Genomic DNA, 25,378 nt, shown 5'->3' on the forward strand with positions numbered 1-25,378 from the left:
ATTATCTAGGGGTATAGTGAGCATTTTGACCACACAGGTTTATTGCAGCAATTATTGGAAGTAGGCCATAAAAATTAAAATCTATAGATTTCAAAGAAAATGTAGGTTTAGCTGATTTTTTCTCATTTTCACAAGGACTAAAAGGAGAAAAAGCATGCAAAATTTGTAAAGCAATTTCTCCCAAGTAAAACAATACCCCACATGTGATCATATACGGCTGTTTGGACACACAGCAGGGCTTAGAATGGAAAGAGCGCTATTTGGAGCTCAAATTTAGCAGGAATGGTTTACGGAGGCCATGTCACATTTGCAAAGCCCCTGAGGGGACAAAACAGTGGAAACACCCCACAAGTGAACCCATTTTGGAAACTACACCCATTGAGGAAATTATCTAGAGGTATAGTGAGCATTTTGACCGCACAGGTTTTTTGCAGAAATTATTGGAATTAGGCCGTGAAAATTAAAATCTACATTTTTTTTCAATTAATATAACAAAATTGTATATTTATTGTGGAGCCTTTTATACAATAGTACAATAATGCATTCAGAGGGCAAAGCTCAAAGCTTATATTAAGTATAAACCCGCCCCCCCATAAAAAAAAAAAAGATTTTAACTGTAATCCCTTGGTCTCAAGAGGATAATTATTTAATACATCATATAAGCTGCTGGTGGATAGCAACATGTGATCCAAACTCAGTTTGTCGGTTGGGGAAAAACATACAGAGGAACTTTGGCTACAGGAATACGCTTCTTTCGCGGCGGTTCTTTTTCCCTCAGTTTTTTCGCTTCCTTATATACCTGTAATTTAAAGAAAAATTGTGAGAATTGAAAGGCAAAAAAAAGGATTTCGTTATCTGCAAACTAGGGCTTTGCAAATAGTATTGGAGAAAAGGAGACAACAGCAATGTCAGGAAATCAGAAATAAGGACAATATATAAAATCACAAATTTTATTTTGTAGACATATTGGTTGTTGAAAGATGTATACAGTCCACTACATATTCTATATAGTAACCTTTATTACAGAAACCATAATGCAATTCTAGGCTATACTCCTTGCGTCTACACAAACGATGCAGATAACATGGGAACACTATCTAATTTACGTTTTAAGGCCCTGTTCACATGGAGTTTTTTTGCAGGCGGGAAAAAAAACAAAAAAACACGGCAGATTTTGACCTGCCTGCATTCTTTGCCACGTTTTTCGGCCGCAGGCAAAAAACGCAGTGAGAACAGCTTTCTCTGCCTCCCATTGATGTCAATCGGAGTTCAGAGACAGAAACGCCTGAAGGTCATGGCACTTCTTTTTTTCCACAAGCGTTTTTTTTTACGCTCGCAGGAAAAAACGCCTCTGCCTCCCATTAAAATCAATTGGAGGCGGTTTCAGACGTTTTTTGGCGCGGTTTCCATGTCAAAAAATTCTGTGTGAATATGGCCTAACAGTAAATGCTATGAAAACAAAAACTGGCTAAATTATATAAATATGTATTACCGCACAATAAAACAAACCATATAGCAAATGCACTGTAATCGGGGATATATGGGCCTTCCCTAACACATCAATCGAGGTTTTACTCCAGTAGTCAGAATAGAGCTCCCCTTCATAGAGTAGAGCTATACCCCCCCAATAAAGGAAAACATTTGGTTCCCTCATACACCCCTCCAGTTCCCCCTCTAGTCGCTAGAGCAGCACCTACAATTTGAGGTATGCACAGAAAGTGCTCCTACCTGCTTCCCCTATAGCCACAGCAGCCTCCCTCCAACTACCCTAATACTCGCAGTAGGTCTTACCCTAACTTCCACAGTAGTCACATAAGACCTATGCCAACTTCCCAAGTAATCAAAGGAACCCTCTTCATTATCCCCAGTAGTCACATCATTCCTCTTACATGCAGTAGTAGAATTTACAAAGTCTATAGGTCACCATAATACTGGCTTATAAAGAGGAATAGGACTTCTGTGCAAAAATGCTGTTGTCTGTGTGTTTCTTAACCTATTATTATTAATATATTGAAAATGGATTTATATTATTTTTCTAGCAGCTAAACGGACTATAGCTAGGAGCCAGAAAACACGTTCAGTTCCTAATTTGGCTAAAAGTAAGCTGGGGTGGATTATGGCTACTGACAGACTCAATTTGGCATTTTGAAAGATTCAGAATCTGAAGACCCATTTCAACAGGCCAACAATCGGGCGTACTGGTGTTTATACGAATGCTTGTTTCCAATCATTGCCCTGTGTAAACATGGCAGCGATCCGCCGACAAACAAAAAAGTTGAAATTTACTCTTACCGGTAATTGGATTTTCCGTAAACCTCCACAACGGCACTCATAGGAGGATGACCCGCCTCTCGAGGGACAGGAAACATGGACACAGGAATAAAAGGCCCTCCACCATACCTTATCAAGTAATAACAGAGTACCTCTATACAATAATTCAATATTTAGGTGACACACTAACCAACCTATGGGGGGGGAGGAAATCCCGTGCCATTGTGGAGGTTTACAGAAAATGCAATTACCGGTAAGGGTTATTTTAATTTTTTCCAGGCACCTCCACAACGGCACTCATAGGACGAACAACAGAGGATTTTAAATTTAGGGAGGTACAACTGCCGAAAGGACTTTATGCCAAAAGGACAAGTTCCCGTCTAACAATACGTCTAATTTGTAATGTTTAAAGAAAGTTAAAGGGTTAGCCCAGGTAGCTGCCCGACAAATCTGGTCAATAGAAGTGGATGCCCCTTCAGCCCATGAAGTGGAAACTGCTCTTGTAGAATGCACTTTTAGACCCACTGGGGGTGAAACACTCTTGTTTTGATAACAAGCAGAAATGGTCGTCCTAATCCACCGGGCAATAGTGGGTTTACTTGCTACCTTCCCTTTGTTCTTTCCTTGAAATTGGACAAGTAGATGGTCGGTCTTTCTAAAGAAGTCGACGACTTTTTCAAGGTAACCCAGAACACATCTTCGGATATCCAGGTGATAATATTCCTGCTCTTCGCTGGAAGATGGATTGAGAAAAAAGGATGGTAATGAAACCTCCTGTTGGCAGTGAAACTTTGATATGACCTTTGGAAAGAAGGAAGGTTGGTGTCTTAGAATAATTCTGTCCGCAAACACCGTGAAGTAAGGGGCTTTATAGGAAAAAGCCTGCAATTCTCCAATTCCCCTGGCTGTTGCAATTGCTAGGAAAAAGATGTTTTTTTAATGTTAAAAGCCTGCGGGAGATGTTTGAAATTTGTTCAAAGGGTGCAGTAGACAGTACGGATAGGACTAGGTTTAAGTCCCAAGGAAGAACTGTGGAATGGACTACTGGATTTATACAATCACAACCCTTTAAGAATCTTTTAATGAAAGAATTTACTGCTAGTCCAGTGTCTTAAAAAAAAAAAAAAAAAAAAAAAAAGCATTCAGAGCTGATATATGTACCTTTTTTAGGCCCTTTTCTAGGCCTTTCTGTAGAAAGTCTAATGTTAGAGCAATACTAGGTCTAGACTAGGGGTCTCAAGCATGCAGCTCGCGGGCCGCATGCGGCCCCTGGGGCAGTCATCTTCGGCCCGCGGGAATCAGAGACGCTAGTATAGGCTCTGCTGCGGGACTCTGTGGAATTCCCCAACATCGCTGTCCACATATGGACAGCGATGTCTGGGGCTTCCCCAGAGCCGGAGTCCCATGCAGAGCGCTAGTATCGGCTCTGCTCCGGGACTCTGTGGAATCCCCTGACATCGCTGTCCTCATATGGACAGCGATGTCTGGGGCTTCTCCAGAGCTGGAGTCCCGGGCAGAGCGCTAGCATAGGCTCTGCTCCGGGACCCTGGGGAAGCCTCTGACATCGCTGTCCATACATTGACAGTGATGTCAGGGGCTACCCCAGAGCAGGAGTCCCAGTGATGTCAGGAGAAGAGCTAGAATCCCAGGCAGAGTGCTAGAAGTGGCTCTGCTCCGGGACCCCAGCTCTGGGCAAGCCCGACATCACTGTCCATATATGGACACTGATGTCAGTGGCTTCCCCAGAGTTCCGGCGCAGAGCCTATACTAGTGCTCTGCTCTGGGACACCGGCTTTGGGGTTGCCCCTGATATCACATTCCCGTCCAGGAGGATCCCCTGACGTCACAGTGTATGGACAGTGACGTCAGGGGCTCCAACAGCAAAGGAATCCCCAGCCAAAGCGTCGGCAACGCTCTGGCTGGGGATTCCACTCCTAGAGGGAGCCCCATTGGAGCCCTCTGCGCGGGGCACAGTGGCACCCTCTGCGCGGGGCACAGTGGCACCCTCTGCGCGGGGCACAGTGGCACCCTCTGCGCGGGGCACAGTGGCACCCTCTGCGCGGGGCACAGTGGCACCCTCTGCGCGGGGCACAGTGGCACCCTCTGCGCGGGGCACAGTGGCACCCTCTGCGCGGGGCACAGTAATGTAGTAGTATTATTATAATAGTAATATAGTGTTATAGTAGTTCAAACGAATTGATTAACAATAATTTTGTATTGTATCAAATTTGAAAGTAATGCGGCCCGTCAACTTCCCGTTTTTTCTACATGTGGCCCACTTACCCGGCCGAGTTTGAGACCCCTGGTCTAGACGAACTGTCCCATTTGTGCTGGGAAAAAGAGAATGAACTATCTTTGAAGCAACTTTTTTTTACGGCTATTTAAAATAGTTGAGATTACTGCGTCAGAGAACTCCATCTTCTTAAAGGCATGGTGTTGCCAGAAAAACATGTTTTTTTTTTTTTAATTAAACATTTAGTGTGTGGGTGATTAAACATTGTTCAAATTTTTTTTATTTTTTTCACGAGTCAGGAAATATTATAAATTATTTCTAATTTATAATACTACCCATTTTTGGTCACTAGAGATGGAGCTATTTCCCAAAATTGCAGCATTGCAACATTGGGTAAAAAGCCCTCGCTCTAGTGAGCTCTCAGCATCCCCCCCTCCTTTATCCTGGCTAGTGCCGGGATAAACGAGGGGTTTGAACGGTGTAACCACCTACACTGTGTGTTGCCATTTTTTGAGCTAACACACAGCGTAGTAGGTTTACATACAGTAGTAAACACACACAAACACTAACATACATTGAAATCTCTTACCTGCTCCTGCCGCCGCGGCTCCCTCCGGCCCGTCCGCTCCGTTTGCTGCCGCTGTTCCATGTGCACAAGTCCGGAAGCCGCGACCGGAAGTAGTAATATTACTGTCCGGCCGCGACTTCCGGTCCACAGGAAAATGGCGCCGGACGGCGCCAATTTCGAATAGGACTGTGTGGGAGCGGCGCATGCGCAGTTCCCACACAGACCCCGTACACGGCAGTCAATGGGACGGGAGCCGTTCGCAGTCCCTATGGGACTGTGGCTGCCGTATTCCATGTCTGTGTGTGTCGTTAATCGACACACACAGAAATGGAACAAAAAATGGCAGCCCCCATAGGGAAGAAAAAGTGTAAAAATAAGAAAAAGTAAAACACAAACACACAAATGAATATAAACGTTTTTATTAAAGCACTAACATCTTTAACATATAAAAAAATTATTTGTGATGACACTGTTCCTTTAAGGATCATTCGTTCAGCATCTAAGCCGTCAGCCGAAGTTATAGAGTGTTTGGATGAAAGACAGGACCCTTAGATAGCAGGTCCGGTAAGGGAGGGAGAGAAAAGTACTTGCCTGCCGCCAGCTGGAAAAGAAGAGGAACCCTAGATCTTCTGGCCCAATGAGGAGCAATCAGAATTACTCTGGCATTCTCTTCCTGGATCTTTGCCAACAGCTGCGATATCAGGGAGAATGGAGGAAAGGCATAGAGGAGAGTTCTCGGCCAACTCTGAGACAGAGCACCTTCCAAGGATGGTCTCTGTGTGAAAGGGAATAAAATGCTGGGACTTGATGTTTCTCCCTTGAAGCAAACAGATCTAGATCTGGCATTCCTGATATTTGGGTGATCTGATTGAAGATATAAGGGTTTAAATTCCACTCCCCTTCCCTCAAGGAGACTCTGCTGAGAAAATCTGCTGTTGTATTCTCTTTGCCTCTTAGATGGCCCAAATCAAGATCTGAGCAGATACCCGGTATAGGCTCTTGCTTCTGGTTTCTCTGTTTGTTCAGGTATGCCACAGTGGTTATATTGTCTGAAAGGCCCTTTATAGGTTTCCCCTGCAAAGATGATTGAAGAGCACCAAGCGCTTCTTTTACAGATGACAGCTCCCTCAGTTTGGAAGATGCTTTTGCCTTGAGGGGATCCCATAAGTCTTGAGCTAGAGAAGAGGAGTTGTGGGCTCCCCAGCCTTGGCTGCTGGCATCTGTCGTGATGACTAGTTGAGGGTTCAGTCTCCAAGGGACTCCTTTCTGGAGATGGCTTGATATTAGCCACCAGTGCAGTGATAGCCTTACCGCAGAAGGTATTTTTACCCTTACGTCTAGGGAGGCTTGATTTTTGTCTCACACAGAGAGGAGAAACCGTTGTAGGGGTCTTGAATGAGCTTGTGCCCAGAGGACTGCTGGGATTGTTGACGTTAGGAGACCTAAGATCGTCAATCTCCCAAATGGAGTGGTATCGGTTTCTGCAGAAGAAAGAAACTCTTGATGGAATGGAGATCTGCTTTTCTTCTGGAAGGTAAGAGGTCATCTTCAGGGAGTTGAGGAGGACCCCCAGGAAATATTTCTTCTGGTTCGGGAGGAGGTCTGATTTCTTGTGATTTACTAACCAGCCTAGAGAAGAAAAAACTTGAAGGACTAACTCTAGATCTAGAAGCAGCTGAGAAGCGGATGCGGCTGAAATAAGGATGTCTTCCAAATAAGGAATTATCTGCACACTGGTTAGATGCAGAAAGGCTGTGACTTCTGCCATTACCTTCGTAAAGATTCTTGGGGCCGAACTGAGCCCGAAGGGGAGAGCTTGAAACTGAAAATGATGGAGTCTGTTTTGGAAAAACAGAGCAGTCCTCAGGAACCTTTGAGATTCTGGGTAAATTGGAACATGGTAGTATGCATCTGTCAGATCCAGCGTAACCATATGACAGTTTGAAGATAGAAGATTTACTGTCGATTTTATAGTCTCCATCTTGAATATTTTGTATGTTAGATAACGGTTGAGGGCTTTCAAATCTATTATGGCCCTTGCCGAGACATCTGTCTTTCTGACGAGAAATACAGGAGAATAGAACCCCTGACCTTCTTGGGTTTCTGGCATCTGAAAGATTACTAGCTTCTGTAGTAGAAGTAGAATTTCTATCTCCAAGGATATCTGACATTTTGCAGAAAGCCGATTCATGGCCAGGAATCTCTGTGGAGGGGAGACGAGAAATTCTAGTTGGTAGCCCTGATGTATTATATCTAGGATTTAGGGGGAAGGTGAGATGTTCTTCCAGGCTACAACAAATTTCTTTAACCTGCCCCCTACCGGAACGCTGGCGCCACTGTGGAGGTTGGCGGGATTGATGGTCCCAGTTGAACAGGAAATTTCTCTCCCTGCCCTTATATGGTTGGAACTTTCGAGGACTCCGGTTTCCTCTTATAATCCTGTCCGCTCCCAAAACGGTTCTTCTTTTTGGTCCAAAAGGATTTTTGCTGCTGAAAAAATTTCTGTTGCCCAAGAAACTTTTTACTTCTCAGCAGCCTTTTCTAGGATGTCATCCAATCCTGATCCAAACAGCAGATCTCCCTTGCAAGGAATGTCTACCAGTTTGTTCTTAGACTGAGAATCTCCTGGCCAGTTCCTTAACCAAGTAGACCTTCTTGCTTCATTGGATAAGGCAGCGGATCTAGCTGAAAGCTTTACTATATCTGCTGAGGCATCGGCTAGGTAATTAGAAACTTTCTTTAGCATTGGTAAGAAGGAAATTATATCTTCTCTGGGAGTACCAGCCGCAAGATGGATCCCAAACTGGTCGATCAAGATGGAAAGGGTACTTGCCGTACAGGTGGCCGAGACCCCGGGCCTAAACATTGCTGTGGAGTCTTCCCATTATTTTTTTAAAAGAGCGTCCGCTTTTTTTATCCATGGGATCAGTAAGTAATCCCATGTCCTCAAATGGTAGAGAGGACATTTTAGAGATACCTGCAACAGGTGCATCCACTCTAGGGACTTTGTCCCAGAGTTCAGAATCTTCTTCTGAAAAGGGATATTTCCGTTTAAAGGCATCAGAAATAGTTGATCTCTTTTCTGGATCCTTCCACTCTTTAGTTATTAACTTCCTTACATTCTTATGAACCGGGAATACATGTTTTCTCCTTTCCCCAGGCCCTGGAACATCCTGAATGGAAAGTGGTTCCTTAGTATCCTCTGTGTTCATGATTGCCCGAATGGCCTTTAGAAGGCACTCAGTATCTTCCATCATACTGCAGGGCATACCGGTAGTATCATCTGAGTCAATCTGACTAAGAATTTCCCCTTCATCTAGCCCATCAGAAAGAACTGCAGAAGGTACACAGAGGGTTGATGAAACTAGAGGTAGAAGGCATGGGAGATCTGACATCTGTTTGGAGAGTAATAGCAGAGCTAACCTCTTCCTTTAGAATAGATTTTATGCTATCCAAAAATGACAGTGTTTCATCCACCACTAGTTTCTGAATGAATTTTGAACATAATGCCTTCTTGTATGAAGACAGTGACTTCTTACAGACCGCTTAGGCTGAGCAGTTTCCTTAAATAAAGCACAAAGAAGTGTCAAAATAAGGCAACTAATAGGAGAGGTAAGAAGTCACAGAGCAACTAACTTCAGCCCCCAACTTAGTTTAAAAAGGGAGGGAGAAGCATACAAGAAGGAGGAGGAAGGACATACCGGGCAAGTGGTAACCATAGGATCTGCAGATTTTCGGGGATGCGCCACATCAGAGGAGAGCGACATGGCTTGAGAGGCACTGGAATCACTTACTAGCAGTCTTTTTATTTTGAATTAGTTTCCTCCAGGCTCTGCCTCCTGCAGTCTCGGACAATCCCTGCACTCCTCCAGGTAACAGCGTCATGACGCCGCGTCATAGGTCCGCGTCCCATGAAACATGTGTCCGGAGACGCTGAGACCCAGGAGAAGGTGGATTCCCTGCCAAAGGAATCCCCGTCTGCCAGGTACCTCGTACCGATCCTGGCTCCCAAGGGAACCATGCCTGGGGCTGCCTCCAGCGGAAAACTTTTGCCATAGAGCGGGAGGGAAGCTGCCAGCCGCCCGCGACCCCGCTCACTGCACCAGTCCTCCGGACCTCACATTCGTGAGGGCCAGGCAGAGACCAGACTGGGCGGACAGTTTTACTTCCTGCTCTACCCCAACGGCAGGACGTCCATGCTTCCCAAAGGGATAGGAAACAACTGGATAAGGTATGGAGGAGGAGCCTTTTATTCCTGTGTCCATGTTGTTTCCTGTCCCTCGAGAGGCGGAGAATCCTCCTATGAGTGCCGTTGTGGAGGTGCCAGGAAAATGCTGGTATATCGTCTGATTTAATCTTTTTTGCTGCCCTGAAAAGCATTCTTGTCAGCAGCATATCTCCCTGTGTAAACAAGCGATGTTCTGCCAACATTATGTAAGCTGTATGGGGAGTGAACGATTGTTCGTCCCCATACAGTCAACGTTGGCCTGTGAAAAGGGCCTTTAAACAATCATCGAGGGACCTGAAATTATCGCGAATCGCCATTTATTATGGCACATATTTGCCTGTGTAAACCAGCCTTAAGTTTGATGCAGTATAGAAATCCTGGATGTCTAAGGGTCCTCGTACGTGGCCAGACGTGGGCCATGTAAACTAGTGCCGAGCAAGGGGACAGCTCGTTGATCGGCGCACGTTTGCTCCTGCCACAAAGAACTATGTATGGGGGATGAGCGCTCGTTACTCTGAACGCTCGTAGATAACAGTGGTTTTCATTTTGAAAAACAATAATTTTTTAGCAAGTTATGAGCAATTTTAGATTTATGCTAATTAGTTTCCTAATGACCAACTGGGCGTGTTTTTACTTTTTACCAAGTATGATCGTTTTTCAAAATAAAAACCACTTATCTACATTACAGCGCCGATCAGAATATGTAGGAGATAGGGCACTTATAATCTGGTGACAGAGCCTCTTTAAAGAGTAAGTATAATTTCAGAAAACTTAAGACAGAGTAACATATCAGAAGTTTTGATTTGTGGGGTCCGGGCACCAAGACTCCCACCGATCACAGAAACGAACAGGCGCAAGCGCTCATCTGAGCGCTTTGCCTCTTCGACTGTGATCGGCAATCCTAGTTGCCTAAAGACGGGCTCACATAGAAAGTCTAATAGCGCATCTTCAGCCTGATGAAGCGCACACACATTTTTTACTTGTGCCCGAAGGCAACTGTACGGTACCAAAAGTCGGAAATTAGAATCAGGCTGTATATGGCCAGTCTTCTTTAACGTAATCCAGGAAAGTTAACAAGCACATTTTATTACATTATATAGGTGGTTCAGAGTGGTGAAACTATAACTCCCAGCATGCCGCCCACTGCCCCTATGGACAAGAATAAAGCTACTATAATAATGCCTCCTAACAAGGATATAGCTACTTTTCTATTGCCACCCTATGGAGAAGGATATGGCTTTTTTAATACTTTCCCCTATGTATAACAATATAACTAGTATAATACTGCCCCCATCACAGGGAGGAGAGAGAGATGTGGGGCACTGTACACAGTCTTTTTTTGTTCTAACATTAATTATATAAGTATTTAAATTTGGGAACTGAAAAATTTATTTGGCTCCTAGATTTTTTAAGGGGATGTGACTTCAGGATCAGACTACAGAGAAGTTGATTGTAGTCATGGAGACATATAGTTCTGCATAGGAGCTGTATATACAAAAAAGTAGTAGATTTTTAGTTTTAGATGCACTGGACCAATAAAAGTAAAACTGGTCGCAAATGTGTACATAGTCTTTATAGTCTTTAAAAATTTACTATAAACAAGTACCTGCAAGCAGAAAGCTCTCTTTGCTATCCATCTTTTTGTTGCCCGTCTGTAGTATTCTGGGGGGAAGGTATATTCAATGCCAAGCTGAGTGCATACGTTTTCAAACGTATCATAGCGAGTGCGCCGCAGGAACTTTAACAATTTCTTCCTCCGATCTATTGACATTAGCATTCGCCTCTTGTTTGCTTTATCCTAGTGAAAAGTATACCACGCAAGAAATAAGAATAACAAAATATACTAGAAAGTAGATCAGGAAGCATGGACGCTTTCTGCATACTGCCTTACTATTGAGTTCAATATATATTAGTATGACATAAGCTCCCCCTAGTGGCGGCTGCAGGTAGCCAGCAATATATCTGTTAAAGGGGTATTCCTACAGCTATGAACCGCATCATGGCATATCCCATAAACATCTAAGGTGGGAATACCTCTTTAACGATACATCTTAGCAGGGGCTTTGGAACTCTCTAACGGAGCTCTGACTACTATAAAAAATATAGTAAAGGGGTTTTCCCACTAAGCACATTTATCACCTATCCCCAGGATGTAGAATCGTTGGGATCTCCACCACTGGAACCCTGTGCGATCGCAGTGAGGAGGCTTTTAAATACAGTGGCGGTCGCGCATGTGTGTGCTACCGCTCCATTAAATGGCTATGGGGCAAACAGGCACAGCCGAGTACAGCGCCCGTCTGTTTTCGTCGGCCCCATAGACATTGAATGGAGGGAAGGAGCACACGCGCGCGACCGGCACTCTATTTAAAAGCCTCCTCACTGCGAACGTGATTGGTGTGGGGCCCAGTGGGTCCACATCGATCATACATGTACCATCTTTCCTGTGGATAGGTAATACATGTGCTTAGTGGGAAAACCCCTTTAAGAAATTAAAATCAGCAAAGAATTTTGGATCTATTTAGAGTTATACAAAAAAACACATCAATGGTTTTCAAAAGGTGAAAATTCACTTTATGGTGACTAGGGTTGTCACGATACCAGAATTTGGACTTCGATACCGATACTTTGTGTAGTATTGCGATTTCGATACCAAAATGATACTTTGCCAACAATAATAAAAAAAAAAGTTGTTTTATTTTCTGATGTGAGGCGCGTGGTGTGATGATGAATTTAACCTCCATGTGCCTCACATTAATAGTAATTAACCCCATCATGTTTCTCAGTCATAATGGGTTAATGTGTAAGGTACATGATGGGGTTAATTACTATTAATGTGAGGCACATGGAGGTTAAATTCATCGCACCTCGTGCCTTACATTAATAAGTGAAAGAAGTTTTTATTTTTATTTTTTTACACACATCAGAAATGACGCAAAAAAATTGTTGTGCAGGGTATTTTAAGCCGCGCCAATACCGAATATGTGTATTTTATGTATTGAGACTTATTTTAATGTTTATTGTAAAAAAAAAAGGTGTATGTGTATTTTTTTAAATTTAATATGACTTTATGTTTTTACTTTATTTTTAAACTTTAATGTACTGGCATATATCTATATACTGATAGTACACAGGCAGTTGTTAGGACATACCCAAGTATGCCCTAACAGGAAATATAGTAAGACAGCCCTGGGGTCCTTCAATAGACCCTGGGCTGTCTGGCCCTCGATCACGTCACAGGAATTCCCTGTGACGCGATCCAGGGGCATCCCCCCCTTCTCATTTTCTCCTGAATCGTGCAGTCCGCTTTGATCGCAGCATTAAGAATAGCGGCGGAGATGAGAGGTTTCTATGATCTCCGCCGTTATAGAGCAGGGTTGCGGCTGTGTAATACAGCCATTGCCCCGCTCCTGACATAAGTGCGCGCGCGCAGTCAGCATGAGGAGATGCGGCCGGCGCTGCACTAATGAGCGGCAGTTCAGGCACTGAAGACAGAACATGGGGGTGTTTTCCAGAGGTCCCGCCATGTTCTGTCTTCCGTGCTGCTGCTCATTAGTGCAGCACTGGCCACATCACATCATCCTGACGGCGCGCACATGTCAGGACTCAGGAGTCTACCTACACAGCCACAGCCCCGCTCTCATACATTCATGTATTACAATACTGAGCTGTGCGGCCGCACAGCTTAGTATCGAAATACACGAAATAACGGTATTGAACCTTTTGGGGTTGCACAGTATCGAAGTTTCGATGCATCGTGCATCACTAATGGTGACATACCTTTGGACGAGTTTGAAGATGCTCCTTAAAATTTTGGATTCTGGCTGTTAAAGCAGCAACTGCAAAAAAATATATAAAAGGAATTAATTTCAATGCAAATTTTTTTTTTCTTTAAACTTTTATGTGATTTACCCGACATCTATTTTGTTACTTGCGAAAGTCAAAACTTTCTGACAAAAGGTGTTGCAATAGATTTCACGCCATGCAGAAGAAAGGAAATTGCATTTCTCCAGTGAGCCACACCAAACATTACTGTAAGAAAATTACACAAGACAAAATAGAAGTACACTCATTATTACTATCCTAATGTAGAATTGTTTTCCAATGGAGTTCTTACCTCTTAAGAGATACTATACAGACTTTATTCACAGACAAGAAACAGTTGACATATAAACTTACAATTTAATGCAAGCACGGGGAGTTTTCCCCACAATACAAATTCAAAAGATAAATGTAAATCATGTTGAAAATACCTACATTTCAAATTATTGGAAAATAAAGATTGTTGGCACCTCTCTGTATGCCAAGTGCCAGAAAGGCTTCTCCTACTCTTAACAATAGTTAGCAATTACAAAAAGTTTCACAAACTTGAAATACAATTTTAAAGGATTTACATATATTATCCAGTTTTCACACTGGTAACTAGAGCAGTCACAATCGGTACAATTTCTTGTAGCTCACTTCTCAGCTTTGCTGTGTAGACTGGGAGGGTATCAGTAGGGTGGTGGGTTATTTTAGCTCTGTATCTAGCTCCCTTTTCATTTCATGGTGTCTGAAGGAGGGGCTGTACTCCATTATTTCCTGGAGACTAAATCTATGATATTTCTCTATCAATTGACTCATTTCAGCTGCTATAAAGCACACACATCCTATACAGGAAGGAAGTGTGCGCCTCCCATAGGGTTGCCCAGAGGGCAGTTTATAAAAAAAAAAATAACTAAATTTAAAAAAATTAAAATAAAATCTACATAAAGCCTATTGTCTAAAGCAGGGGTCTCAAGCACGCGGCCCCCTGGGCTATCATCTGCGGCCCGCGGGACACAGAGCCGCTAGTATCGGCTCTGCTCCGAGACTCTGGAATTCCCTGACATCGCTGTCCACATATGAACAGCGATGTCTGGGGCTTCCCCAGAGCCGGAGTCTCGAGCAGAGCGCTGGTGTCGGCTTTGCTCCGGGACTCTGTGGAATTCCCTGACATCGCTGCCCATATATGGACAGTGTGTCAGGGTCTTGCCCAGAGCGGAGCAGAGCGCTGGTGTCGGCTCTGCTCCTGGACTCTGTGGAATTCCCTGACATCGCTGTCCACATATGAACAGCGATGTCTGGGGCTTCCCCAGAGCCGGAGTCCCGAGCAGAGCGCTGGTGTCGGCTCTGCTCCAGTACTCTGTGGAATTCCCTGACATCGCTGCCCATATATGGACAGTGTGTCAGGGTCTTGCCCAGAGCGGAGCAGAGCGCTGGTGTCTGCTCTGCTCCTGGACTCTGTGTAATTCCCTGACATCGCTGTCCACATATGAACAGCGATGTCTGGGGCTTCCCCAGAGCCGGAGTCCCGAGCAGAGCGCTATTATCGGCTCTGCTCCGGGACTCTGGGGAAGCCTCTGACATCGCTGTTCATACATCGACAATTATGTCAGGGGCTTCCCCAGAGCAGGAGTCCCAGTGATGTCAGGAGCACAGCTGGAGTCCCAGGAAGAGCCTACTAGCGCTCTGCCTGGGACTCCAGCTCTGGGCAAGCCCCTGACATCACTGGGGCAGCCTCTACAGAGGGCACTGGGGCAGCCTCTACAGAGGGCACTGGGGCAGCCTCTACAGAGGGCACTGGGGCAGCCTCTACAGAGGGCACTGGGGCAGCCTCTACAGAGGGCACTGGGGCAGCCTCTACAGAGGGCACTGTGGCAGCCTCTACAGAGGGCACTGTGGCAGCCTCTACAGAGGGAACTGTGGCAGCCTCTACAGAGGGCACTGTGGCGTTATCTACAAGTGGGTGTGCGACAGTATCTGAAGAGGACACTGGCATTATCTAAGGGTGTGTTGCATTATCTACAAAGGGCACTGCGGCTTTATCTACAGAGGGCACTGCGGCCTTATCTACAGAGGGCACTGCGGCCTTATCTACAGAGGGCACTGCGGCCTTATCTACAGAGGGCACTGCGGCCTTATCTACAGAGGGCACTGCGGCCTTATCTACAGAGGGCACTGCGGCCTTATCTACAGAGGGCACTGCGGCCTTATCTACAGAGGGCACTGCGGCCTTATCTACAGAGGGCACTGCGGCCTTATCTACAGAGGGCACTGCGGCCTTATCTACAGAGGGCACTGCGGCCTTATCTACAGAGGGCACTGCGGCCTTATCTACAGAGGGCACTGCGGCCTTATCTACAGAGGGCACTGCGGCCTTATCTACAGAGGGCACTGCGGCCTTATCTACAGAGGGCACTGCGGCCTTATCTACAGAGGGCACTGCGGCCTTATCTACAGAGGGCACTGCGGCCTTATCTACAGAGGGCACTGCGGCCTTATCTACAGAGGGCACTGCGGCCTTATCTACAGAGGGCACTGCGGCCTTATCTACAGAGGGCACTGCGGCCTTATCTACAGAGGGCACTGCGGCCTTATCTACAGAGGGCACTGCGGCCTTATCTACAGAGGGCACTGCGGCCTTATCTACAGAGGGCACTGCGGCCTTATCTACAGAGGGCACTGCGGCCTTATCTACAGAGGGCACTGCGGCCTTATCTACAGAGGGCACTGCGGCCTTATCTACAGAGGGCACTGCGGCCTTATCTACAGAGGGCACTGCGGCCTTATCTACAGAGGGCACTGCGGCCTTATCTACAGAGGGCACTGCGGCCTTATCTACAGAGGGCACTGCGGCCTTATCTACAGAGGGCACTGCGGCCTTATCTACAGAGGGCACTGCGGCCTTATCTACAGAGGGCACTGTGGCCTTATCTACAGAGGGCACTGTGGCCTTATCTAGGGGTGTGTAGCATTATCCACAGAGGGCACTGCGGCAGCATCCACAGAGGGCACTGCGGCAGCATCCACAGAGGGCACTGCGGCAGCATCCAGAGGGCACTGCGGCAGCATCCACAGAGGGCACTGCGGCAGCATCCACAGAGGGCACTGCGGCAGCATCCACAGAGGGCACTATCTAAAAAGGGGCTGCCCAATCTTGACGTGTGCTAACTGAGCCGCCGGACTGCATTTAGCGACACAAACTGGATTGTTGAAATAAGCACGTGGAGAAATATCTCAAATTTTAAACCTAGCGGTATTATTATAGTAATGTAGTATTATCATTCTAGTAATATAGTGTTATAGTAGTTCAAATAACTAATTGATTAACAATAATTTTGTATTGTATCAAATTTGAAAGTAATGCGGCCCGTCAACTTCCCATTTTTTCTATATGCGGCCCACTTACCCGGCCGAGTTTGAGACCCCTGGTCTAAAGGAACCTGACAGATGTCCAGCAGTATGTTCTGCACATCTCAGTGTCAGAGTATATGTATAGATCGAGCTACAGATAACATTCTCACGCCCTAATGGTTAATGCATGGAAGGGCTTAGGTGGATCCAACAGCATAATTTATATTGTGCAGTGCTCTAGACCAGTGGCTCCCAAACATTGAGGCCAGGACACACTTTTGTATGAGAGTTTTGTTTGGGACCTCCCACTACCGTACTTAGCCCCATTCTGATGTATGTCAACATAATTCGTAGTTAAATGCTGGGACTTCGCTCCATTCGAAAAATAAGTTCCTGCAACATTGAAAACAACGGCAATTGTGCGGGCGGGCTCATGGTATCCTGCTGCTGTGCGTCGCTGAGGCCCACCTATGGTGGCTGATGGTGGTTCATGTGACCCGACCCTTCCATTAGTGGCCATCGGAGGCGTAGCTAGGGGTTTAGCACAAGGGGTGTAAAATACACCTGAGAGGGCCCCCACACAGTATAATAACCCCTTAGTGGCCCCCACATAGTATAATAACCCCTTAGTGGCCCCCACATGGGATAATTCCCCTATAGCTGCCCCCACACAGTATAATGACCCCTTAGTGCCCCCACACAGTATAATTCTGTAAAGTTGCCCCCACGAGGTAAACTGCCCCCATAGCCCCACACAATATAATGACCCCCACACGTTATAATGCCCCCATAGCTGTCCGAGGATAATGCCCCCATAGCTGCACCCACACAAGATAACAGCCCTATAGTTCCTCCCTACACAGTATAATGACCCCTTAGTGCCCCCCCAACAAAGTATAATGCCCCCATAGCTGCCCCCACACAGGATAATGCACCCATAGCTGCCCCCACGCAGTATAATGCCCCCGTAGCTGCCCTCCACACAGTATAAAGCCCCCCATAGCTGTCAACTCACAGTAAAATGACCGACAGCTGCCCCCACGCAGTATAATGCCCCCATAGCTGCCCTCCACACAGTATAAAGCCCCCCCATAGCTGCCCTCCACACAGTATAAAGCCCCCCATAGCTGCCAACTCACAGTAAAATGACCCACAGCTGCCCCCACGCAGTATAATGCCCCCATAGCTGCCCCCACGCAGTATAATGACCCCATAGCTGCCCTCCACACAGTATAAAGCCCCCCCATAGCTGCCCTCCACACAGTATAAAGCCCCCCATAGCTGCCAACTCACAGTAAAATGACCAACAGCTGCCCCCACGCAGTATAATGTCACCATAGACGCCTCCACACAGCCCTAATAGTATCTAATAAAAATAAAATACATACTCACCTATGCCTGTTCCCGCGATGGGTGGAGGAGATCCTTCTGCTCCTCGGGTGTCGGCAGTGTGTGGCCCAGCGCAGACAGGCGTGATGACGTCACTACATCGCGCCTGTCTGCTCCAAGCCACTCACGGCAAAGTGAATGCTGGAGCAAGGAGCCGTCAGTTCCTTGCTCCAGCATTGAATTCAACTGTATCTTCATCCTGAGGACGGGACATCGATGAGTGGCTCGCGACCCCCCCGGAGTCTAAGCAGGTGGACCCCCTAGAAGCTCTATCAAGCCAAGCTCCTAATAAATCTGATTATTATACTATTTATAATTAAAATAATATTTTCCATACAGATAATAGAGTTACAAACCGTACTGCACAGTAAATCATTTATCTGGTTGTGACATGACGGTACCCAACACAAATAGCAGGTTTGCTGCGGATTTCAACTCTTCTACATTGAAAAGGCTGGAATTCGCAGTGAACATCCAGTATGCTCTGACTTCTGTGCAGAAAATCTCATCCACTTTGCTGCTACTGTAGTATACTGTGGATTTTCCACCGGTAAATCCGGATGGAAAGTATGCAGCAATTACTCTGTGTGTGAATGTAGCCTTACACTGTTCACCCTGGTTCATGTATTGAACGCCAGAACAAAAATGAAGATTGAGGCTAGAAGAAGTCACGTGCCACTTGGGAAAAAAATTTATATGTTGCTGCACCATGTTGCATCCCTATTTGTTAAAATAAAATCACATATAGGTGCAACGTACCTATATAGGGCCATGTTTCCCAATAACAATACAATATAAAACAAGCAATTTGGGTTAAAAGAAAAAAAAAATTACTCAGTAAACCGGTTTCAATAGCCAGATTAGAACAGAAACTAATCTAAGGCTATGTTCACACGGGGTATTTTGCCGAGTTTTTTGACGCGGAAACCGCGTCGCAAAACTCGGCAGAAACGGCCCGAGAACGCCTCCCATTGAAATCAATGGGAGGCGTCGGCGTCTTTTTCCCGCGAGCAGTAAAACTGCCTCGCGGGAAAAAGAAGCGACATGCCCTATCTTCGGGCGCTTCCGCCTCCGACATCCCATTGACTTCAATGGGAGGCAGGAGAAAGCGTATTTCTCGCTGTTTTATGCCCGCGGCGCTCAATGGCCGCGGGCGAAAAACGGCGCGATAATTGCCGCGAAAATCGGCGTGCAGGGAGAGGAATATCTGCCTCAAAGTTCCAAACGGAATTTTGAGGCAGATATTCCTCCCCCAAAATACTCCGTGTGAACATAGCCTAAGGCTTTGTTCACACTGAGGTTTTTTGCAGGAGGAATTTCTGCCTCAAAATTCCATTTGGAAGTTTGAGGCAGATTTTCCTCTCCCTGCACGCCGATTTTCGCAGCGTTTTTCGCCCGCGGCCATTGAGCACTGAGGGCATAAAACTGCGAAATACGCTTTCTCTGCCTCCCATTGAAGTCAATGGGTCAGAGGCGTAAACGCCTGAAGATAGGGCATGTCCCTTCTTTCTCCCGCGAGGCGGTTCTACCGCTCGCAGGAAAAAGACGCCTCCACCTCCCATTGAAATCAATGAGAGATATTTTCAGGCCGTTTTTGACGATTTTTTTGGCGCGGTTTCCGCGTCAAAAGACTCCGTGTGAACATAGCCTAAGACTGTAACCACTCCACACTTTTTGTAATGAGACTAGAATTTACAAATCAATATCCAATTGTCACATTACACTTACTATGGACCTCTGTCGATGTACTGTCATCAGGATCTCTCCTCACTTTATCCACAAGCTGCTGAATTTTAATCTTCAGTTTATCAGCCTAGAAAATAAAAGAGCAATACAATCTAATTCCACCGAAAATACAATATTCTCCCTCTACATTGTTATTCTGGCCCCACACACTGCAATTTTTCACATCTATTCAGATACTTGCGTTCCACTACTGTAAAAACTAGCCTGCCGTTTGCTGGAAAGATATACAGAGCAAAGTTCCAAACGGTTAAAGGATATGTGCACTTTTGTAGCCAATAGGAAGCAACTTTGCAAATAGTCTAAATTAAAAAATCCTGTTTTTTGCATACAGCACCAATGCAGATCTACGGGTCTCCATGCTATGGGACTATAAACGGTGTAGTCTGAACCTGCAGTCATGGGTTACTCCACTCCCTCGGTCCCCTTTTCTTGCTAATCTTCAGAGGTGTGTGCAAAATGTATTAGATTTTTTTAGACACTTTACACACCTACCTCTACAGTTTGAAAAGTGTCTAGACATTGCTATAGAGAGTTGTAAAATTTGCCAAATTTATATACATGTGCTATTTCTTTTTAGCACAATTCTGAAGTATGCCGGCCGTAAGTTTGCAAAAGGGCGTGTTCACATCAACGTTCGGTTTCCGTCGGAGGATCCCATCAACGGAAAGGCAAACGGAAACCATAGCCTCTGTTTGCATTAACATTGATTAATGGTAATGCTTCCGTTGCTAATGGATACCGTTTGTGTTTTGTAAGGATTCCGTTTGTTTGTTTTTGGACGGATTCAACAGCGCAGTCGACTGTGCTATTGTTTTCCGCCAGAAAAACGGAAACCTTACGGAACGGAGACAAACTGTATCCATTAGCAACAGAAGCATTACCATTGTAATCAATGTTGATGTAAACAGAGGCTATGGTTTCCGTTTGCTTTTCCGTTTATCGGTTCCTCCGACGGAAACCATCAACTGAAACTGAACGCTGATGTGAACAGGCCCTAAAGAAGTGTCTCGAGAGTTGCACCAAATTAATCATGCCACGTATGCCATAATGATCAATTTGGCACAAGTTTCACCATATTGCTAGTATAGCTCACTCTCCCCTATTGAATCATTTTCTCTTCTATTGTATATTACACTAAAAGATTACTGACCTGACTTGCCATTTCCAGAGACAATAATCGCTTAACAACATCATTGACCCTGAAGGAAATAAAAGACAATAAAGCACATTTTAGGCGCCATCTATTCTATAATCCTCCTGCAGCATTGTAAAGAGGAAACATTCACTCGCACCTCTGCCCTCGTAACACAAACGCACATACTTTTGTACACTGGGAAATCATATGAAAAGCACCAAGATACTGGAATCACTGAAACGGCGGTTTAGATCGTGACCAAGGCAGCAGAGTTGCATTTATAATAAATACATAACTATTTTCTATCTAGTCCAAACATAATCCCCAGGCTGGTAAAGAAATAGAAAAGAAAATGAGGACGCAAATACAATTATAGTAATATGTAGTAAAATTGTGTGCCATTAAAAGATGGTGTGGCTTTCCAGTATCACTGAGCACAACCGATCGATGAAAGTCCCGCCAGGTATAACATGGCATTGCTTGATTGCAATCAGTGATTGGCTGCAGCAGTCACATGGGATGAAACTTCATCCGGGGAGGCTGGGCTGCAGGACAAGAGGAACAGGTCATCATGACTACAGGTAAGTATAACCATTTTTATTTTTTTTATTTGTGAGTTCGATATTTGCGGCGGAATCGCAGCTTTTCTGCCGCAAAAATAGCAACATCTGCTTTTTGTTGCAGGTTTTACCTCCCTATGCAAATCAATAGGGAAAACCCGCAACAGAAAACCAGCGATTCTGCAGCATAAATTGACATGCTGCGGATTTAAAAACGCACCGCAGGTCAATTTATGAACATTTTTTTTTTTTTTACATAGCGTGTGGATGAGATTTGTTCAAATCTCATCTACCCTGGTGCTACTGTATTACGCCGCGCATTTACTGCAATTATATCCATTGTGGAAAATCCGCAGTGTTTAGGCTACATGTGGACATACCCTAAGGCTGGGTTCACACAACCTATTTTAAGACGTAAACGAGGCGTATTATGCCTCGTTTTACGTCTGAAAATAGGGCTGCAATACGTCGGCAAACATCTGCCCATTCATTTGAATGGGTTTGCCGACGTATTGTGCAGACGACCTGTAATTAATGTGTCGTCGTTTGACAGCTGTCAAACGGCGACGCGTAAATTGACTGCCTCGGCAAAGAAGTGCAGGGCACTTCTTTGCCACGTAATTTGAGCTGTTCTTCATTGAACTCAATGAAGCACAGCTCAAAATTTACGAGCGTCACAGACACCTCGCAAAATACGAGGAGGAGCATTTAAGTGTGAAACGAGGCAGCTGTTTTCTCTTGAAAACAGTCTGTCTTTTCACACGTAAATGACAGCTAGCGTGTGCACATACCCGAACAGTCTTTTCCCCTGTTGAAAGATATGGTGCAGGTTAAACTAAAAACCTCCACAGCAAACAAATGCTGCAACCAACAATAAAGCAAAAACATATTACAATCTTGGTAAAAAGCAAAGTCAAAAACTGCATGTGAACAAGGCCTAGTTACCCTTCTGCACTTTTTACTCCGAGATATTCCTTCTTAAACATTGTCGGGGGCAAGTCATCCAGCTGGCTCGGCCCTCCTGAAACAAAAAAGACAAATATGTAGGACCTACAAAGACATAAAAGGGTTTTCTGAGCCTATCCTTAGGTACCCCCACTGATTAGTCTGACGAGTGCCGCATCCCCTTAAGGGTAAGGTCTTCGAGAACAGAATTTAAATGGATGCGTTAGCGCCCTTTTGGGTACGGCTTTGAAATTGTTAATGATCACGCGTTGTCGCAAGTAAACAAATGTCTACTTGCAAATCACGTCGCCGTTAGGGTATGTTCACACAATGTGTTTTCAGACGTAATTCGGGCTGTTTACGCCTCGAATTACGCCTGAAAAAACGGCACCATTACGCCTCCAAACATCTGCCCACTTCTTGCAATGGGTTTTACAGTGTTCTGTTCCCACGAGGCGTAATTCTATGCGTAGTTTTCTAAATACGGCGCGTAATAAGACACCGCGTCAAAAGAAGTGCAGGTCATTTCTTGGGACTATTTGGAGCCGTTTTTCATTGACTCCATTGAAAAACAGCTAAAAAAACTGCCGTAAAATACACCGCGAAAAACGCGAGTTGCTACAAAAACGTCTGAAAATCAGGAGCTGTTGATCGCAAGAATTGCCGCTATGTCCCTGCTGTGTAACAAATTTAAATACCCTTACCCGACATAAACCTACAGATCAGCGACGGGAAAGGGTTAACCTTTAATGTACTGGCATATATCTATATGCCAGTACATTAGCCTGTGTACACAGGCAGTTGTTAGGATATATCTTGTATGCCAGAACAGAAAATATGGTTAGACAGTTCTGAAGTCCTTCAGTGGACCCCGGGCTGTCTGCCAAAATATGGTATATCCCTCAATTGCATCACAGGGATTACCTCTGATGCGATCAATGTGGTATCCGCCTTAAAGAGGCTCTGTCACCAGATTTTGCAACCCCTATCTGCTATTGCAGCAGATAGGCGCTGCAATGTAGATTACAGTAACGTTTTTATTTTTTAAAAACGAGCATTTTGGGCCAAGTTATGACCATTTTTGTATTTATGCAAATGAGGCTTGCAAAAGTACAACTGGGCGTGTTGAAAAGTAAAAGTACAACTGGGCGTGTATTATGTGCGTACATCGGGGCGTGTTTACTACTTTTACTAGCTGGGCGCTCTGATGAGAAGTATCATCCACTTCTCTTCAGAACGCCCAGCTTCTGGCAGTGCAGACACAGCCGTGTTCTCGAGAGATCACGCTGTGACGTCACTCACAGGTCCTGCATCGTGTCGGACGAGCGGGGACACATCGGCACCAGAGGCTACAGATGATTCTGCAGCAGCATCGGCGTTTGCAGGTAAATCGATGTAGCTACTTACCGGCAAACGCTGATGCTGCTGCAGAATCAACTGTAGCCTCTGGTGCCGATGTGGCCGACACGATGCAGGACCTGTGAGTGACGTCACAGATCTGCACTGTCAGAAGCTGGGCGTTCTGAAGAGAAGTGGATGATACTTCTCATCAGAACGCCCAGCTAGTAAAAACGCCCCGATGTACGCACATAATACACGCCCAGTTGTACTTTTACTTTTCAACACGCCCAGTTGTACTTTTGCAAGCCTCATTTGCATAAATACAAAAATGGCCATAACGTGGCCAAAAATGCTCGTTTTTTATAAATAAAAACGTTACTGTAATCTACATTGCAGCGCCGATCTGCTGCAATAGCAGATAGGGGTTGCAAAATCTGGTGACAGAGCCTCTTTAAATACTGCGGTCAGGTTTAATCGCACCATTCAAGGGAATAGCGGCAGAGGTTTCTCTGATTTCCACCGTTAGAGCAGGGCTGCGGCTGTGCAATACAGCCATTGCCCCGCTCCAGATCACGTGCACACACTTGTGCCCGCGCGGTGAGCATGAAGTGGTGCAGCCGGCGCTGCACTAATAAGCACCGACACTAAAGACAGAAAATGGGGGTGTTGTGCAGTGAACCCGCCATGTTCTCTGTCTTCAGGGCCGTCGCCACTCATTAGTGGTGTACAATGGTGTAGCGTGCAGACAGGGGGTGTGGTATGCAAAAAGGGGTGTGACCTAAATCATTCTGTAATCGAGGTTACATGCTCAATTAATCGTGATTTTGATTTAGGTCATAATCGTCCAGCCTACGATATATCGCAATAGACAAGGACTATCCTAAAATAGCGACGAGGAAACCGTGAGGAACGTTTCCCTCCCCCGCATCAGAATGCTCTCACAGGAGTCCAATAATGAGGCCGAAACTATGCTGGGAATTGCTATTTATGGTTTTTATAAAGGTTCACATAGACCTTACAATACCGACCATCGGATTTCACTGCGGCGTACGTCCTGGACACATGGATAAGACTTGCCCCTAAAACCAAAGAGACACAGGTTAATTCATTGCTTGTCACCTGTTATAGTGAATGGAGACGTGAAGCCGTTAAAATCTCATCTGAAGAGAGAAGGGGTGGGGTGCCGAGTATTTTGTACTGGGGGACATAGACTGAGGTGACACCCCCAGAGCATGTGTTATACACCATTGCCAAGGTCTATTACGACCTGTATCAGGGAGCTCCTCGGGCATGGCCCATGCATATGACATGAGGAGTATTCCGCACCACTACGTACTTGCTGCCAGCGACCTCGTCTCTCCGAAGCATGTCTGACACCTGGCTGTTTGTCTTCCAGCTGACACCAGGCTTGGTCCTAACCTAATACCCCGACCTAGGACTTCAAACACGGCTGTCCGCAACACAAACATCTCAAGTCGGCGGTCACTGACAGGATTCACAAGGGCGCAGACATGTTGTCAAGGCTGAAGCAATCGAGCGCTGATCCGGGAGAGGCGGAGTTCGTTCTGAGTGACGTCTCGGAGCTCAACTAGAACTATAGTGGGTTTGAGTCTGTACATAAATTATTATTATAATCTCATTATCAATATTATATTAGTTAGAAAGGAGACAACATTCACATGCTTAGGGAAAAAAAAAAAAAACGCTGCGAATTTGTAAATCTGCACAATGCCCTGTCACAGATTTTCGGTTGATATAGTATTATTATATGTATTGTACTCGACTCTGTTACGTGTTGTGAGAGCGAAAT

General features: G+C 45.4%; 1 protein-coding gene across 1 annotated transcript; it reads right to left on the reverse strand.

Moving 5' to 3' along the window:
• Nucleotides 1–483: 483 nt before the first annotated feature.
• MRPS15 (mitochondrial ribosomal protein S15) lies at nt 484–25,132 on the reverse strand. Its single transcript, XM_075853275.1, has 8 exons — nt 24,905–25,132; nt 24,597–24,647; nt 22,228–22,303; nt 20,738–20,786; nt 19,570–19,654; nt 13,078–13,136; nt 10,907–11,098; nt 484–799 (listed from the first exon to the last, which is right to left on the reverse strand). Exons 1-8 carry the CDS (start codon nt 25,035–25,037, stop codon nt 695–697), a joined length of 750 nt encoding a protein of 249 aa, XP_075709390.1. The 5' UTR covers nt 25,038–25,132; the 3' UTR covers nt 484–694.
• Nucleotides 25,133–25,378: the final 246 nt, after the last annotated feature.

This window comes from Rhinoderma darwinii, chromosome 2, assembly GCF_050947455.1.
Source record: "Rhinoderma darwinii isolate aRhiDar2 chromosome 2, aRhiDar2.hap1, whole genome shotgun sequence".
In the NCBI taxonomy this organism is placed as follows: Eukaryota; Metazoa; Chordata; class Amphibia; order Anura; family Rhinodermatidae; genus Rhinoderma; species Rhinoderma darwinii.

What these genes read in the sequence shown, in the direction of transcription:
- MRPS15 (XM_075853275.1), bottom strand. Translation starts at nt 25,037, where the DNA reads ATGTTTGTGTTGCGGACAGCCGTGTTTGAAGTCCTAGGTCGGGGTATT. An exon ending in GGAGTAAAAAGTGCAGAAGG is followed by an intron (nt 20,787 to 22,227) that starts GTAACTAGGCCT and finishes TATTTCCTTCAG; the next exon opens with GGTCAATGATGTTGTTAAGC. An exon ending in TACATCGACAGAGGTCCATA is followed by an intron (nt 13,137 to 19,569) that starts GTAAGTGTAATG and finishes ATTTTTTTGCAG; the next exon opens with TTGCTGCTTTAACAGCCAGA.